This window comes from Hydra vulgaris, chromosome 11, assembly GCF_038396675.1.
Source record: "Hydra vulgaris chromosome 11, alternate assembly HydraT2T_AEP".
Taxonomy (NCBI): Eukaryota; Metazoa; Cnidaria; class Hydrozoa; order Anthoathecata; family Hydridae; genus Hydra; species Hydra vulgaris.
The window spans coordinates 44,167,501-44,185,382 of NC_088930.1; the positions used below are offsets into that span (position 1 = coordinate 44,167,501).

The 17,882-nt window shown below is 25.6% G+C and overlaps 1 protein-coding gene across 1 annotated transcript in view; it reads right to left on the reverse strand.

The window, feature by feature from the left end:
- Positions 1-16,697, reverse strand: part of LOC100205210 (histone-lysine N-methyltransferase, H3 lysine-79 specific) — a 59,099-nt gene extending 42,402 nt beyond the window's left edge. The window contains exons 1-2 of the mRNA XM_065808935.1: positions 16,572-16,697; positions 669-764 (exon numbers count right to left, since the gene is read on the reverse strand). Coding sequence (XP_065665007.1) covers positions 669-764; positions 16,572-16,679 — 204 coding nt within the window. The 5' untranslated portion in view covers positions 16,680-16,697. The remainder of the gene's footprint in view (positions 1-668; positions 765-16,571) is intronic.
- Between the last annotated feature and the right edge of the window lie 1,185 nt (positions 16,698-17,882).

Here is a 17,882-nt window from a genome sequence, read left to right on the forward strand (position 1 = left end):
ACAAATAGCCTGACTCGCAAGGGAGTGCTGCTACATCGACTGACAAATAGCCTGACCCGCAAGGGAGTGCTGCTACATCGACTGAGGGTTTGGTTAGGGCAGGCAGTCTATCATTATTAAAAAAAAAAAATTCCGGTCTTGCATTTTAATTTTTACTTTTTGTCAACAAAATATCGAAAAAACTTTCGGACTACATCTAAGGGTTGTATATATATATATATATATATATATATATATATATATATATATATATATATATATATATATATATATATATATATATATATATATATATATATAGATTGTTGCATTTGGGAGTACGGAAGGATAAAAATGATTCTTATGCCAACAAATACAAACCAAGGGTTTGGTTGGGGCAGGCAGCTGGCAGTCTATCAAGTAACCAAAAAAAAATTTTGGTCTTGCATTTTAATGTTTACTTTTTGTCAACAAAACTTTCTGACAACCAGTTAGGAGTTTTAATGTTTACTTTTTGTCAACAAAACTTTCTGACAACCAGTTAGGAGTTATATATACATATATATATATATATATATATATATATATATATATATATATATATATATATATATATATATATATATATATATATATATATATATATATATATATATATATATATATAAAGAAACTCAGAATATGCATACCTTGATATGAGAACTTTCCAAAGACACAGTTTTACCTTTTAAGTGTGCTGCTGTAAGACTTATAACAATTGCTGACAAGATAACACATTCAACTGACTGTATAACATAAAAAAAATTTTTTAATTAAAAGAGTGTTTAAACATACAAGCTCCAATCAATACACAAAAATCTAATCACAAAATATTTATTTGAAATCCCCTCCCATGCCCGATTTGAGGTAAGGTTGTGTCAGTATAAAATTGTATTATTTGTGCCAAATTTTGTAATTATCACTTTAAAAACATTAAATTTAATATTTCTGCAAAAACATGCACAAATTGGTGTTAGATTTTTCATATTCTATTTGAGATCTTTTTTTTTCAAATAATTTTTAGTTAAAATAGAGAAAAAAAATGTTTTTATTAGTATATTTAAATTTGGTAATCTTCCTATTAACGTTTTTTTTTTTAAATGAATTCCTAAAAAAACTTACACATTTCTAGAAAAGGTTACTGGTTACAGGTTATTGGAAAAGGTTATCTACTAAGGTGCTCTGTAATAAGGCCCTAAATATTTTTAGAAGCAGCTTAATAACTACACACAAAAAAAGAAAAAAATTATACCTAATTAAACTATCAGTTATATATTTCATTAATTTTTTTTTAATTTTGTTTACTCAATGCCTTTAATTTTCATGAATACTTTCATACAGGACCGCTTCAAGCTGACTCTGGGGCTCAGAGGCAAATTTAAGTTGTAAAGCTCCAAAATCTACAATATCATCAATACAACCACATTGTTAATATGGTTGTAAAGACTTATAAATTGTCTAGTTGTCGGAGCCGCCGTTCTCTCATTTTGTTTTGCATTTAATATTTAACATTTAAATGGTATGGCATTAACATTAACATTTAAATGATATGACGTTTTAAAAACTGCATATAACAAAAGAAACTGAAAATAAAGCACTATCTTCTAAGTTTGTTTTTCAAGAACTTTTTTTACACATTTATAATTTTATTTTTTAACCATTTTAATAACTTTCTTTATGTTTTGACTATTGAATTATAAAATTAAATTATAAATATAAATATTAAAATATTTAACTCAAAAACGACTTTTTTAAACGCTTCATTGAAGTTTCTTCATTGAAGAAACTTCAAGGAAGTCTTAAAAAATATACTTTTTTTTTGTTTATTTATGTTTAGAGAATTGGCACGAAGTGCAAGCATTGGGAGAAGCTTTGAACTTCGGAATGTGCTGTCTATGAAAAAAGGTATGTTCTAATCAAATTATTATAATAAAACTGCCTAGTAAGAAGAGAATTTGTTACTGTTAAGAAAAAAAATGAACTTTGTATATAAAGTTAAATAGTTTGTTAAAACTGGAAAGAAAACTTTTATATACATCATAAGACTTTAGGCGTCGAAAGGAAGTAATGGTAATAGTAATGTGTAGTAATATCTTGATATGGTTATAAGTAAAATAAAAATATTTTTTAAAAATTACACTTTTCATATTCTATTCAGAATTTCTTGTTAAAATAATTTTTAATCTTTTCAAGTGTTAATAAGATAATAAAATAGAAACATTACAATTGCTAACTTTCACAAGTAAATGTCTTTGAACATATTAAGTGCATTATTTAAGTTTAGTAACCTAAATTTATAATTGTTTTCATTTATATTATAGGTAAATTTAATGTGTTATCCATAAAGTTTATCCACTAAAATAAATTTAATGTGATATCCATAAAGTTTATCCATAAAAGTAAATTTAATGTGATTTCCATAAAGTTTATCCATAACGTTTATCACACTAAATTTAACTTTAAAATAGAAGTAGAAAATCATTGGCTTTCACACAGAGATGAGAGTATTTAAAATTCAAAAGTACTATATGTTGAGTGAGAATCTCTGCACAAGAAAGCAAATGATCCCATACTTATATTTAAAAATTACTTTGTGGATGAGCCCTACTATAAACCTTAGACAAAAATATTTATTCCATAATTTTAAGAAAGAACAAAAAAAAAGCTAATTTAGAAAAGAAAAATTACAAAATACAAACAAATCAAAACAAAAAACAAAAAAAAATTGTAAAAAAAATTTTTTAAGTAAAAGCTAATAGTATTGGTGCAAAAATCTATTGAAATATTTTTAATTCCCTGACATATATAATTTAAAACTTTACGAAACTTAATAATTATAATTTTTGTTTGTTTTGCTTTTTATTTTAATTCACTACCTAAAAATCTGCGCACAACTACTTTTAAGTTGCGAGTTACAAGAAAACAAAGAATAGAGTTAATAAGCAAGGAAACAGTTAATTGAAGACTTGAAAAGTTGTAGGTTGTTTGAGTCAGGAAAGACAAATAAAAGATTTTAGAGCATGTAGGGACAGATACAGTAAAAAGATGTGACTTTGCTGAATGATGAGTCAAGCAAGTATTAGTTTTGGTTGATGGATCTAGTGATAGTAGCTCCTTAGAGCAGCAACAATGATAGAATTTGCAGAAAAGAGAAAGAGATAAAACTTTACATTTGGGCAGATAAAGCAGGTCCAACTACATTTATAATGCATTTTTGGACTTTGTCTGAAAATAGTATTTCATACAGGAACGAATAAGAAATTTGTAGAGGTAGAGAATGGAATTAGGAATAAGATAATTGTGAGCACAATAAAGAGAGTAATTTAATTTACCTAATTCCAAGACCGAGAAGGCCACTACATGCTTAGTCAGGAAGCGGGTAAGATTACACTTGATTCCTGACCACGCATATAATACTTAGTTGCAACAATTTGACCATGGCTCTTAAGTTGTTTTGAGAACATTTCCAAAAAAAAACGCAAAGAAAGATTAACCAGACCAATGAGAGACAACTTTGAAAAAACTTAACTAAGAAGGCAGGCCTGTACCGTATAATTTTACAAGTGGGGTTGTTTTGGAAAAAAAAGGCAGTTTAGAATAGTAAACATATTTTGCTCAATTCTTATATCAAAATTTGCGCAAAGCAAAGAGTAATTGGTAAAATAAAAAGGGACCCGCCTTTACGGTACAGACATGGAAAGGTAAATAATTTTTAATGCAAAATAAATTACGTCTAGAACTATTATTTTCTTAACTTCGCTAATTTATAATTTTTTTATAAAATTATGTGTCATTATATAAAGTAACAACTTACTATCAATGATTTTTTAATGAAGAATTATAATTTCTTTTATTTATATACTTATGTCTTATTTTAACAAGATTCTAATAAGACTAACGCTAGTTGAATTGTTTAATAAATAAAAAAGTTTATATTTTTTTAATGACTTCCATGACTTTTTTATGACTTCCATGCTTTGAGTAGTTTGAAAAGTATGTTTATTCATAATTAGTTAATGTATGTTTCCATGAATGTCCACAAAACAAAAAAATTTTAAATACAGTTGAATGTTCTCAAAACAACTTGGTGCAGAATAAAAAATATTTGCAAACACTAAAATCCTCCCAATTCTACAAACAAACAAATCCTATTGGTTTAAAAAATACACTTATTATGCGAAATATAAGAATTAAAGATTGTATTATTTAAGATTTCGTTGAGATTTTTCAAGCGCAAATTGTTATAAGAATATGTAATCCAACCAACTATTATTTTAATATTATTGTTCATTCACGGAGCCACATCTGCAAAGCCGTAAACATTTTAAACTTTTATTAATTGGTAAATTAATTGTTAAATTAATAAAAGTTTAAAATGTTTTAACAATTAATTTAACAATTAATAAAAGTTTAAAATGTTTTAACAATTAATAAAAGTTTAAAATGTTTAGGGCTTTGCAGATGTGGCTTCATGAATGAGCAATAATATCAAAATAATAGTTGGTTGGATTACATATTCTTATAAAAATTTGCGCTTGAAAAATCTCAACGAAAAATAGAAGTTTTAAATATCTATATTTTTAAAATTATCAAAGTTTTGTAAAGTTTATTATATATAATATATTTTAGTAGTATATCTTTTTTTTTTCAAATATAAAAAGTACGTATTTTTTAAGTAAATGTAATTTTATGTATATATTTTTGATGTTTATGAGTGTCTTTTAAAGCAATTTGTACGATTGATTTTGTAAACAAAAAGACTTTCAACAACGACTAAGTTTTCAATAAAACTATTATTAATCATTAAAGTTAATAAAACTAATTATGAATAAACATACAAAAATAAATTTTTTCAAACTATGCAATGCATGAAATAGTCATTAAAAAATATAAACTTTTTTATTTATTAAACAATTCAGCTAGCGTTAGTTTTAATAGAATCTTGTTGAAGTAAAACATAAGTATATAAATAGAAGAAATTATATTATACTCTTTGATAAATAGAAAAACATTTTTTTCTTTATTAAACAATTATTAATAGTAAGTTGTTACTTTATATAATGACGCATAATTTATAAAAAAATTATAAATAAGCGAAGTTAAGAGAATAATAGTTCTAGACATAATTTATTTTGTTTCAAGTTTTTATTTTGCATTAAAAATTATTTACCTTTCCATGTCCGCATCATAAAAGAGAGGGGTCCCTCTTTTACCAATTACTCTTTGATCACATAAATTTTGATATAAAAATTGAGCAAAGTATGTCTACTATTTAAAACTGCCTTTTTTTTCTTCAAAAACAACCCCACTTATAAAATTATACGGTACTTATAAAATTATACGGCCTCTTACAACCCGGTTAATCTTTTTTTGCGTTTTTTTTTGGAAATGTTCTCAAAACAACTAAAGAGCTGTGGCCAAATTGTCGCAACGAAGTATTATATGCGTGGTCAGGAATCGAGTGTGATCGCACTCGCTTCCCGACCAAGCCTGCCACTACAGTCAAGAAAGCTACTCTTGATTGTGGCTACAACCCTCTGTCAACTCTATAACTCTAAAACAAAAACCTTGACAAACAAAGCCACTATGTAGTAGACCATTGTACTACTAGGGACGTGGTAGGATCAAACTTAGAATTTTTTGCTTAAGAAGCAAGCGCTCTACCATTACACCACTACCACATATAAAAATATATACAATCTTTTTTCAAATCTTTTTTTATAAACATCTTTACTACCAACAAGGCTGCAAGCAACCACTATGAGAGTTGGAAATTACTGGAAGAGAAAAGATGAAGTTTATATAGCAAGATTAACAAACAACTTAAAAGATTGTATATGATATGAATTAGAAAAAACATGATAAAGGGAGCAAATTCCAAAGAGGTGCTGTTCGAGGAAAAAAACATAGACCTTGCTAATAATGGAGAGAAGACTGATTGGGCAATAGTTGGAGGGGCCAGAATGTTAATCAGAGTTTTTAAAAATTGGAACCATTTACCAGCAGGCAGGAAAACAAGATTCAGTAAAGTACTTATTAAATAGTTAAGAGAGAATTGAAGAGAGTTCTGGAGAGCACCTTTGTAAGACTATGACTGGAATGTTGTGTATACCACAAGCCAGAGAAGAGTTTAATTGAGATACCGCTATACCAACGGAAGCTAGATTAATTTGAATGTCTAACAATAGGTTAACCTATTTAGCTGGCATGACAGGAAGAGTATGGCCATAAGATTCAAGAGTCGAATTAGAAGAAAAGTTTTCTGCGAATAGTTCAGCCTTGTTCTGGGGAGAGGTAATAAAATAATTTCTATGAAAATTTTCAACGAGATTCTAGTGATCTTTTAAGTTCTGCTGATGTGACAAATACACTAAAAGACAGTCTGTCAAGGGGACCAACCTAGCAAAAACTTCAGGCAACGAATTATCACGTTAACTTTGTAAGAATTTGGTGATCAGAGAATAGGGATTTTTAGCCGTTGGCAATGTTAACAACCAAAACAATGACAATGCTGCATCTTGAGACAATTTTCTCTTAAGCAAGTCAATTTCATGGTTAGTTCTTAGATGTGTATGCAATTCACTGGTACTGTCACCATTTGATTTTACCTTTTTGAATTTCTCTGCATTATTTTAAATTTAAGTGAAACTCATACTCTGACTACAGTCATTATTTATAATTCAATAACAGTGTACATGTGTTTTATAACTTGTACAGTGGATTATTTATAATTTTATAACCACTACAGTGGATTATTTATAATTTTATAGCCTCAAATTTAAAGTTAATAGCTTTGATTGTGCGGGACTCTTAATTGTATAATGTACATCGCAAAAAATATGGTGTCTATAAATTATAAAATATAATTAAAATCAGATATTTAGAAGTTAAAAAATATGATAGTTGCTGTGAAAATTCAGTAAATTAGGAGCAGCGTTTTTGTTTAGATATTCTATTTCATATATGAAATAGAATATCTAAACAAAAAGACTAAGAAAAATTTTTTCGAAAAAAAAAAAAAAAAACTAAATATTTTACTGCTTTTGATTTCTTTTTTTAGGAAGTTTGTTATTTTCCACTGCCACAATTAATACAAGTCAAGAAAGAAAGCAAATAAGAATATAACAAAAACATCTTTCGATGTACAATTTATATGCAACTTTTGTCAGCCGGTATATTAAGGAAATACTTTATTATTTGCGCTATAAATAAGTACAACTTTAAAATTAGTTTTTTAAATGTGGTAGTGGTGTAGCTGTAGAGCGCTTCATGAGCGAGAGGTTCCAAGTTTGATCCCCACCACGTCCCTGGTAGTACCGTGTTCAAATTGTTTCTCAACACAGTGGCCGAGTCTGTTAAGGTTCATGTTTCCGAGTTATAGAGTTGAGAGAGAGTTATAACCACTATTAAGTAGCCTCCTTGTCTGTAGTGGCCTTCTTGGCCTTGGGGAGGTGAATAAACATAAAATAAAAAATTTTAAAAATTAAAAAAAAAATTATTTGCTAAATTTTACTGTCTTTATCTATGCACAGGAAAACAGGAAAACTAATTGCTATTTATTTGTAAAATATAATTTTTATCAAGTTTTTTATGTATAATAATAAGTTGTCAATAATACTAATGTTCAGATATAAAATATTTGGTTGATTTTACTTCCCCAATTGAAATAGTCAGTGTTTTAATTGTGCATTTAAACCCCATAGAACTTTTATTATCGATACTCAAAAATCTGTATTGTTATATTACTGAACTTTTTAAACAAAACTTTTAGGAGCCTATTTAAAACATTTTTTAAAGTTTTTAAATACATTTTTTCAAACAAAGCAATCCTCCTTTTCATTATCTCTAGTAATTTTTCCCAAAGTTGAAAATTGGGCAATAAATAAACGTAAGAAAACAAATGTAAGAAAAAAAATTAACAAAGTTTCTCATAGTTCTAGAGTACTTGGCAAATAAGTTTCCTAAAAATCGTGTTTATGATAATTTATTATAAAAATGTTATTTTAAAATTATCAAATTGTTGTTATAAAATGTTTTTTTCCTTGACTTGCATCAAATTCTGCAGCTAAAAATAACAACCACCCTAAAAAGTTATAAAATTTTTATACAAAAGTTGTATAAAAATTTTATAAAATTTTTTTGTTTTCAATTATTACATTTTTTTAAAGAATATTTAATTAAAATTTGATATTTCGTTATAATTTTGTTTCCTTTTTTTAGTACTGTTTTTTGAAAATATGAACTGCCTTTGTCAGTGTGTCTAAAAAAATTACTTTAAACATGGACATTCTGCGGTGCTCATTTATAAGACCGCGAGGACTTCTGCGAGTACCTTAAATGCTACACACGAAAAAAATTTTGAAAAAGCATTTAAAATAGTAATATTGTTTACAATATGCTTTGTTGATGAATATTATGTGACATAAACTATATCAGGCCTTGTTTTAAAGTGTTACACGTAGAGTGATTTCCGTACGCCTTAAGCGATTTTACGTAAGCAGTAAACAATTTCGGTTAAGTGACTTTTCATCATTTTTTAACTTTTAAATTATTCTATAAGTGGTAAGATAAAAGAAGTAATTAATTTTTAAAAAAGTCACATTACTTTTTGAATGATATTTATGCAAAAATACTTGTTACAAAAGTTTGAATGACAATTATGTTTGATATAAGCGCTATTTACTAATGAAAAAAACTCAAATAAAATTAAAAGTTTATTTTTATTTTGTTTTAATTTTATTGTAATGATTGATTTTTTAAGCTTGAAGAAAAGATTATAAAAACCTAATTTAATTTTGATAAAAAATATATGCTTTAATCTAAAACCAATTAAATAAAAATATATAATTCTATTCTGATAAAAAAATATATATATTTAATTTAGATTTAAAAATATATAATTAAATTACTATTTAAAATAAATATTTAAGTTTATTAAAATTAAAGTTAATGCTTGGGTTTAAATTAACTGTCAAATTTTATTTAAAATTATTACTAAATATAATTTAATATTGAAACTTTATTTGTTTTAAAAAAAAAAAATTAGCTCATTTTTATCACAATAGTTTTTTCAGTTTTCCTTTTTTACTCAAAATTAAATTTTAAATAAATGGCTGCATCAAAAATTTGCACAAAACGTAAGTTAAACTTTTTTTTTTAAACAACGCAAGTTAAATCGCAGCGATTATTTTTTTAATAAAAAGTATATACAGCAATATAACTTAAATAATAAAATAATAAACTCTTAAAGGGATCCCAAGTTGTATTTATATTAAAGAGAATGATAAAAAAAAATCCTTGGGCACAATTTTTTTAAATAAAACGAAATAAAGGTATACCAAGAAAAACAAACTTTGTTTTTTTAACTTGAAGCTTGCGATCTCTCAAAATCTTTAAATATATGCCGCAATCTACAGACTTTATAAATCTATTCAAGCGAAATTTAAATTCAAAGAGTTTTAGTAAATGAAGTCTTTTTAGAATTTTTTTTCTTTTGAACCAATATCTTTTGTTTTTGTTTTATTTGTTTTATAAAATAAGTGTTTATTATCAATTGTATGACTTTCCAATGAATTTTATAGGAAGCTAAACAAAAAAATTTTTTTTTATAGAACATGAGAACCAAATAAAATTAAGATTTTTATGTTAAAATATAATAAAGTAAATAGTCTCTTAAATATAATAAATATTCAAAAAAGCATTGATCACTTTATTGTATATTCTGAATCTTTTTTCTTTTCACATAAACAATTTTTCTAGTTTATCTAAGCAGTTTATCGCTATGATAAACTGCTTAGATAAACTAGAAAAAAAGTTTATCTAGTTTATCTAAGGCTGTCATTTCGATAGTTCTCCTATCGAAATGACATTTTACAAACTCTTAAATTTTTAATTAATAAAGAATTTTGGAAAATGACATCATTTATTATAGATATGCTGATTTCTCAAACTTTTAGTTAGAAAATATTTATAGATTTTACACTTAACAAATTTACAGACAGCATTTTATTGATTAAATTAATAATTAATGTTTTATGGCAATAATTCAAGACAGATGCAGATGAAAATTATCAATGTGTTTCAGCGCGCTAATTAAAAAATATATTAATATTTCCACAATTTTTGTTGTGTTTTACATTAAAACCTGAATTACAAATCAAAAAACTACCAAAATTGACAATAAAAAGTTTTTCATTAGGCGATTTCAATTTTAAAATTTACTCCATAATGCTACATTTTTTTTGCAATCTTGATCAATAATTGTTCAATTTTAAAAATAAAATTAAATAAGCAATACATTTTCTACAGAATAAATTTCATGAAATATATTCTCACATGATTAAATAAGAATTTTCAGAATACTTGTACCTGATGAAAAGTTTAGCAGATAAATGCTGTTAATTAAACTTTCATAAAGTTACCGCTACCAGTTATTTTAACAAAAATCTTTACACTGAAACCACCAATTTTTTTGAATAAACTTTAGATGGCATAACATTAAAATTTGAATAGTAAATCTCATTACAAGCTTAATATCCTATATATTCATTGAAAGCTAAACAAATGAACTTTTTAATAAAATAAATTTTTAACACGCATCATTGAACAATAAGAAATGCAAAATGTTTAAAACCATTGTTTTATAAATAGTAATTAAAACATTAATTCCAACACAAAACTTATTTAATGTATAAAAAGAATATTTTTCTTCAAAAGACACTTTTAATTACTTAGCTAAATACTTATACACCCCTATGAGTTATATTTTACAGCGTTAACGCTGCTTTATTTTAGAACTAAATTTAAAGAAGTTTTTTTAATCAAGGATTACTCAAATAATTTTAATTTTGTCAAGTGATAACTTTTTATAATAACACAATATGGTTCTTATTTGTTCTTGATTATGTAGAGATTAATTAAACCTTAAGAACAAACAAATTATATGTGTCTAGAATGAAAATTTATGTACAAAACAATTGTGAAGCGTACTCGAAAGCTGCTACCAGTGGCTTGCAGTCAAAAATTTAAAAAATCGAAAGCCGCTGTCAGTGGCTTGCAGTAGTGTAAATACAAAAAAAATTTTTTAACAGAATCTTAATTACGATTCTGTTAAAATTTCTTAATTAAACTTAAGGATAATAATCATTTAATAACAATAAATAAAACACAAAAATAAATTATAGCAATAAACAAGCTTAAAATATCTGAAATACTTTATTCCTATTTTTAATGCGAACTTTGCAAAATTTAGAAAGTAAAATGACTAAAGAAATTCTACAGTAATTTATGATGAAAAAAAAAGTAACTAAACAAATTCTTTAGTAATCTATAATAATAAAAAAAAATTCTATCATTTAATAAAAAAAAAATTTCTTAGATTTCCTATAGAAAATTCTACAATGACGTTATCTACTAAAACTCTTTGGAGTTAAATGCGCTTGAATAAATTATAAAGTCTGTAGATTGCGGTGTATATTTTAAAGACTTTGAGAGACTAGCTAACATGGAGACGGCGAACTTCGAGTAAAACAACTAAGTTTTTTTCTTGGTATACCTTTATTATTTTGCTTTACTTTACTAAAATTCTGCCCAAATCATACTTTTTAATATGGACACAACTTGTCTCGGCACTTTGGGATCCGTTTAATAAATAAAGAAATTAGCGTAATTTTTTTTATTTGTTACTCATTAATTTTTTTAAAATAAAAAATCATTTGTAGTTGCAAAGCCGCAATTAGAAATTTAAGAAATAATCAAAAATTTAACATACTTAAATTAATTTATGCAAATGTTGAGAAAAGAAAGAAATTTGTTAATATCAAACATTTTTATAAATGCAATATTAAATTTATATATTTAATATAAACAAAAAAAGAAAATAAACATTCCCTTATAGTAATAATAAAAATCCATTAAATAATAGTTCACTTGTTTTGTGGCAATTAATATTATTGCAGTAATTAAAAAAAGTTCATGTCTTTAAAAAATAGAAAAATAAAGAGAATTTTATGACGTCAAATATTGCGTTAAGCTTATGTATTAAGCATTTTTTATTTAAAACAAAGCCTGCTATATCTAGCAATTTTTTTATGTAACGCTAGCAATTTCTATAGAAGTGTTTCACTTTTATAAAAATTTAAACTTTTTAGTATTAAGTAATCAGTTTAAATAGTATTTGTGTTGAAGAGTTAATAAAATTAAACAAACTAATTAGCAGTTTTTAAAATGATTTAATAAACAGAGATACAAAATGTGCAATCATTTTTTTTTTTAACGTAATTAACTTTAAAGATTGAAGTGTTTTTTTTAATCACAATTTGAAATTGTTGTATGTAACTAAGAACTCTTCCTACTACTTTTTTTGTTTGTTGTTGATTCAATGTTTTCATTTATTTTTCTTGTAGCTTTTCCTGCCATTTGCGAAGTTATTGCAATGAATGAATTATTTTAGAAAAAATTTAAAGTTATCAATTGAAGAGTGTTTCAGAAAGTGTTCAAAAGGGACATAAGTCACATTTTACATGTTTTGAGAAAACTAAAAAAACTAATTATCTATTTAAACTTCCAACAAATAATATTTTTTATTTTTGTTAGCTGTAGTTTATTGTGATTTAAAAAAAAAATAATTTTACTATTAAAATTTTTTCCTTATTTTTAAAGATACTTATAACAGTTTAAAACGTGAGAGGTTTTTCAAAAAGGCCTTAAGTCCACATTTTTTTAGAGAAAAAATAATTTTTGTAACAAATTATATTTCGTGTGATTTAATGGTTGCGAATTAAGTTTATTTAGATAGACTTATAAAAATGATAACACAAATTCCTAGAACCCTAATATATTGACCACCTCTCCCTTGTTACACGATAAGTAAAGGCCATATTCAGGATTTCATTTTTTTATAACAATTTAAAATTCATACGTGTTCTATTTAAAAAAGTTAAAAACATTGGAAATAAAGTGGATGTATAATTTTTTGTCCATGTTAACATAGTCAGAATCGTGCCATTTACACTATAGAATCCAAAAGTAACCAAAACTTAATTTCAGCAAAAATGGACTCATGTCCCTGTTGAAAAAATGCTCTTCAATTGCAAGTAGGCACAAATTTAATTTAACACAAGAAGGACCAGAGTTAAATCAACCTGTCAAAAAAACTCTAAAATAAAAATTCTATAAACTTATATTTGAAAATTCATTTTTAGTAAAAACTTCATTTTATGTAAACTAAATAACTTTAAATTATACTGGTATTTCATAAAACGATTTCTTTTAGTATTAGATATTCAGTTTACATTTTTAAAGTTTTTTTTAAAAATTGTTTTTATTTTTTAAAAAAACTCAGATATAAATTTTGTGGATGTTATTAAACTTCCTTTTATAATCGAATGAAAACCTATGCACGCGAGAATTTTTTAAAATTATTAACATTAGCAGTTAGTTAACATGCTTGTTATTTGCAAGTTTCCATTTTAAAAATGCATTGATATTATCTAAAGTTATTGTTTTAAAAAGAATATAATTTTGTTAATTTTTAAGTATAAAAATAAATGAAAGCATTAAAATTTAGTTTTATTATATGTTATACTTTATTTTACTATAGTATTAATTGTTTTAAATTACATGTAAAAAAATTTTCTTAAAAAAAAATTTCTCAGGAAAAATAAGAAACTATTTTTATAGTTTACACTTTTTTTTTGATTCTGCATTTTAAATAGCATTTTCACAGAGTTAAAACAAAAACAAAAAATGCTGCTAATAATGATACCTTTATTGACATACTTTAAAATATAAAAAGTTTTTATAATGTAGTTTCATTAAACATTGACTTAATTGAAAATCTACGAACAAACTAATTCTATAGGTTCAAAAAATATGCTGACTAAGCGAAATAAAGTTCTATAGTATTCTGTTGAAATGTTTTAAAAATTGTATTATTCTAAATGTTTTAAATGTATTAAGTTTTAAGATATCTAGCATAAATTATTTTAAGAATATTTTATTAAACGAACTATTACTTTAATACTATGGCTCATTCTCAGAGCCACATCTGCAAAGCCGTAAATCTTTTAAACTATTATTATTTGTTTACAAAAATAAATGTTTTAAATATATATTATAGATTTATTTCAAAATATTAAATTTTGAAACTATTTTACATTCTTTCAATACTAAATTTTAATTTTTAATTTTTAAATCATATTCAATAAAAAAATCATATTTAATAAAAAAATATATTTAATTAAAATCATATTTAATAAAAAATGATATTATACTGTATTATATTACTCAACTTAAATTTTGTTCCAAAATTAAATTATATAATGGAGTACTAAAATTTACTAATGACACAATTTATTTTTTATCAATATAAATATCTAAGATAAACTAAGTTATGATGTGCATGGGTAATACAAAAGCACTGTGCTTTTCTGTAACCCAGAAAAATATTAAGACAATGCCTGTGATATGTGAAAAATATATAATGGAGTACTAAAAGACTAATGAAATATATTTTATATCAAAAGTATTTAGACTAACTAAATACTTTTGATATAAAATGTATTTCATATAAAATGTCTTTTAATTTAGAGCAGCAATATACCTTTGAAGTTGTTTAGCAGTACAAGACAACTAGTATGCTTAAAAGACAACTGGAATTACTAAAAAGTATGCAACAGTCATTAAACAACTAGTTAAGACATTTTTGATAATTGGCAGTCAAAAGTTGACTACTTTTAAAAATAGTCAAAAAGAAAATTTGTGTATTAACATACATAAATTTTAAATGTGACTATTTTTAGCAAAACCCTGAAAAACCTATATTTGCTTATACACATTGCTAATAAACCTTTTGGCAATTATATCTGCAAATGAAGTTCATAATTAACAGAATAAAAAGTAGACTTATACAGCCCTCGGAATTAGGTCAGCATTTGGCAATGCCGACCTAATTATCAACATAAAAGTGTTTAAGGTTGGCAAAAAATTGCCGACCTTGTATCTATTTTTTATGGTAACCCTTTGTATCCAATTTTTTTTTTTGCCGACCTGTTGCTGACCTTAAACAAATTAAGGTCAGCATTTTATTGCTGACTGTATTTTTTTTAATTCCAAGGGCTGCTTATAACTATATATGCTGATGATTTAAAATAAGTCTTGAATGTTAATAAAGGTCGAGGGGTTAAGGCCATCGCTCTTGACATTTCAAAAGCTTTTGATAAAGTTTGGCATGCTGGTCTTCTCCATATGCTTTCTTCTTATGGTGTATCCGGCAACATCTTTAAGATTATTAAATCATTCCTTTCCAATCGTAGTATAAAAGGTGTCCTCGATGGAGAGTACTCTTTTTCTTATTCTGTAACTTCAGGGGTTCCTCAAGGTTCTATTCTTGGTCCTATACTCTTTTTAATTTACATTAATAATCTTCCAGATATTCTCACATCTAAGGTGGCATTGTTTGCTGATGATACTACCATTTATTCTTGCCATGATAAGAAACCAACACTCTCTGATTGCTTGGAGGGGGCATTTGAGCTTGAAAAGGATCTCACTTCTGCTACAGCATGGGGCTCACAGTGGCTGGTGAACTTTAATTCAGATAAAACTCAATTTTTTTCAGCCAATCGTTATCGCAATAATTTAGATCTTCCTATATTTATGAACGGTGATGTACTCGATGAGTCATCTACTCTTCATCTTCTAGGATTAACTCTTTCTTACTCTTGGACACCATATATCAAATCAGTTGCAAAATTAGCATCTGCTAAGGTTGCATCTCTTTATCGAGCTCGTCACTTTCTTACTTTGGATTCTATTCTCTATCTCTATAAATCTCAAATGGAATACTGTTGCCATATCTGGGGCGGTTCTTCTAATGATGTTCTTTCTCTTTTAGACAAGGTGCAAAAACGCATTGTAAACATAGTTGGACCTGCTCTTGCAGCCAACCTCCAACCATTGTCACATCGTCATAATGTTGTTTCTCTTTCTCTTTTCTACAAATACTATAATGGGCACTGCTCTAAAGAGCTAGCATCTCTTGTGCCATCTACCAAAATTCATTCTCGTGTTACTCGTCATTTAATTAAGTGTCATCCTTTTTCTGTCACTGTTCCTAAGTGCTCCAAAAACGCTTATTTGTCTAGTTTTTTTCCTCGAACATCAACTCTTTGGAATTTGCTTCCTTCATCTTGCTTACCTGATGCATATAATTTGCAATCCTTCAAGTCATCCGTCAATCGTTATCTTGCTCTACAATCTTCATCTTGTTTCTTTCAGTAACTTCCAACTTTGATTAGTGGCTGCCTGCAGTCTTGTTGGAAGCGGGAAAAAAAAAAAATTTTACTAACTTTAATTTTAAGGCACATTTTTTAATCTTAATAACATACCCATTTAAAAAAAAAAAACATTAATGATTAATTCCTCAAAATATTACTAAGAAGTCACTGTATAGTAAACAAAATTAAAAACATAAATTTCTAATATAAATCAAGATAAGTATAACTAAGTAAAGGGCTTTGATATATAACAAGCCATATAGAATGCAAACAAACCTGTTGTTGAATTACTTGAGCAATTAAAGGAACAATAACACAACCAACAACTGAGCCAAAAACACAAAAAACAGAATACTGGCCTAAGAAGCTCTCATTAACAGTCATTTTATTAAAATTCTGTAAAAAAAATATTTTCAAACGTTTTATTTTGACATAAAAATTATAATACAATTATATATGTGTAGCCCTCGGAATAAGAAAATAATGAAATCAGCAATAATTTGCCAACCTCAATCAATGTGAGGTCCGCATCAGGTCATCATAAAAAACATGAAACAAAGGTTTGACCATAAAACATAGAAACGAGGTCAGCGATTTTTTGCTGACCTCAAACACTTCTAGGTTAGCAGTTTGGTCAGCATTGCTGAATGCGAACCCAAATTCCGAGGACTGTATATGTGAGTATATCTATACCTTATAGAATACATATATATATATATATATATATATATATATATATATATATATATATAATATATATATATATATATAAATATATATATATATATATATATATATATATATATATATATATATATATATATATATATATATATATATATATATAACTCTTATATGTTGTCAGAAAGTTGTCAAAAATTCACTGTTCTAGCTAAAAAAATAACAAAGTTATAATAAAAATACTACCTATGCCATTTATCTTAGGCCATTCGTTATATATATATATACATATATATATATATATATATATATATATATATATATATATATATATATATATATATATATATATATATATATACATGTATATTTATATAAAATATATATATATATATATATATATATATATATATATATATATATATATATATATATATATATATATAAAAGGTGGCCCAAGATAAATGGTATAGGTAGTATTTTTATTATAACTTTGTTATTTTTTTAGCTAGAACAGTGAATTTTTTTTTAAAAGATTTATTATTAAATTCTCTATAAATCTGTCTTGATGGCTTTGTTTTATGGTTTTTAATTTTATTTGTAGATAATGAAATCTAAAAATTGTAAAAAAAGCAAAACCTTGTACTTTCTAAATACCAAAATGGTGATGGTCCATCAAAAATATTTGCTGATATTAGGGTGTCATTGGGTTTCGTACAATAAATCGGTAGTGTCAAATGATAAGAGAGACAGGCTCTGTCGAGTTGAAATGTCTATCAGGTGGTCCAAGATCAGTTCGAACAAATGCAAACATTCAAAAAATCAGAAGTCGTCTGAAAGGTAAAAAGAGGATTTTATCTCGAAAATTAGCTAATGAACTCAATATCTCCAGAACCAGTGTTCAAA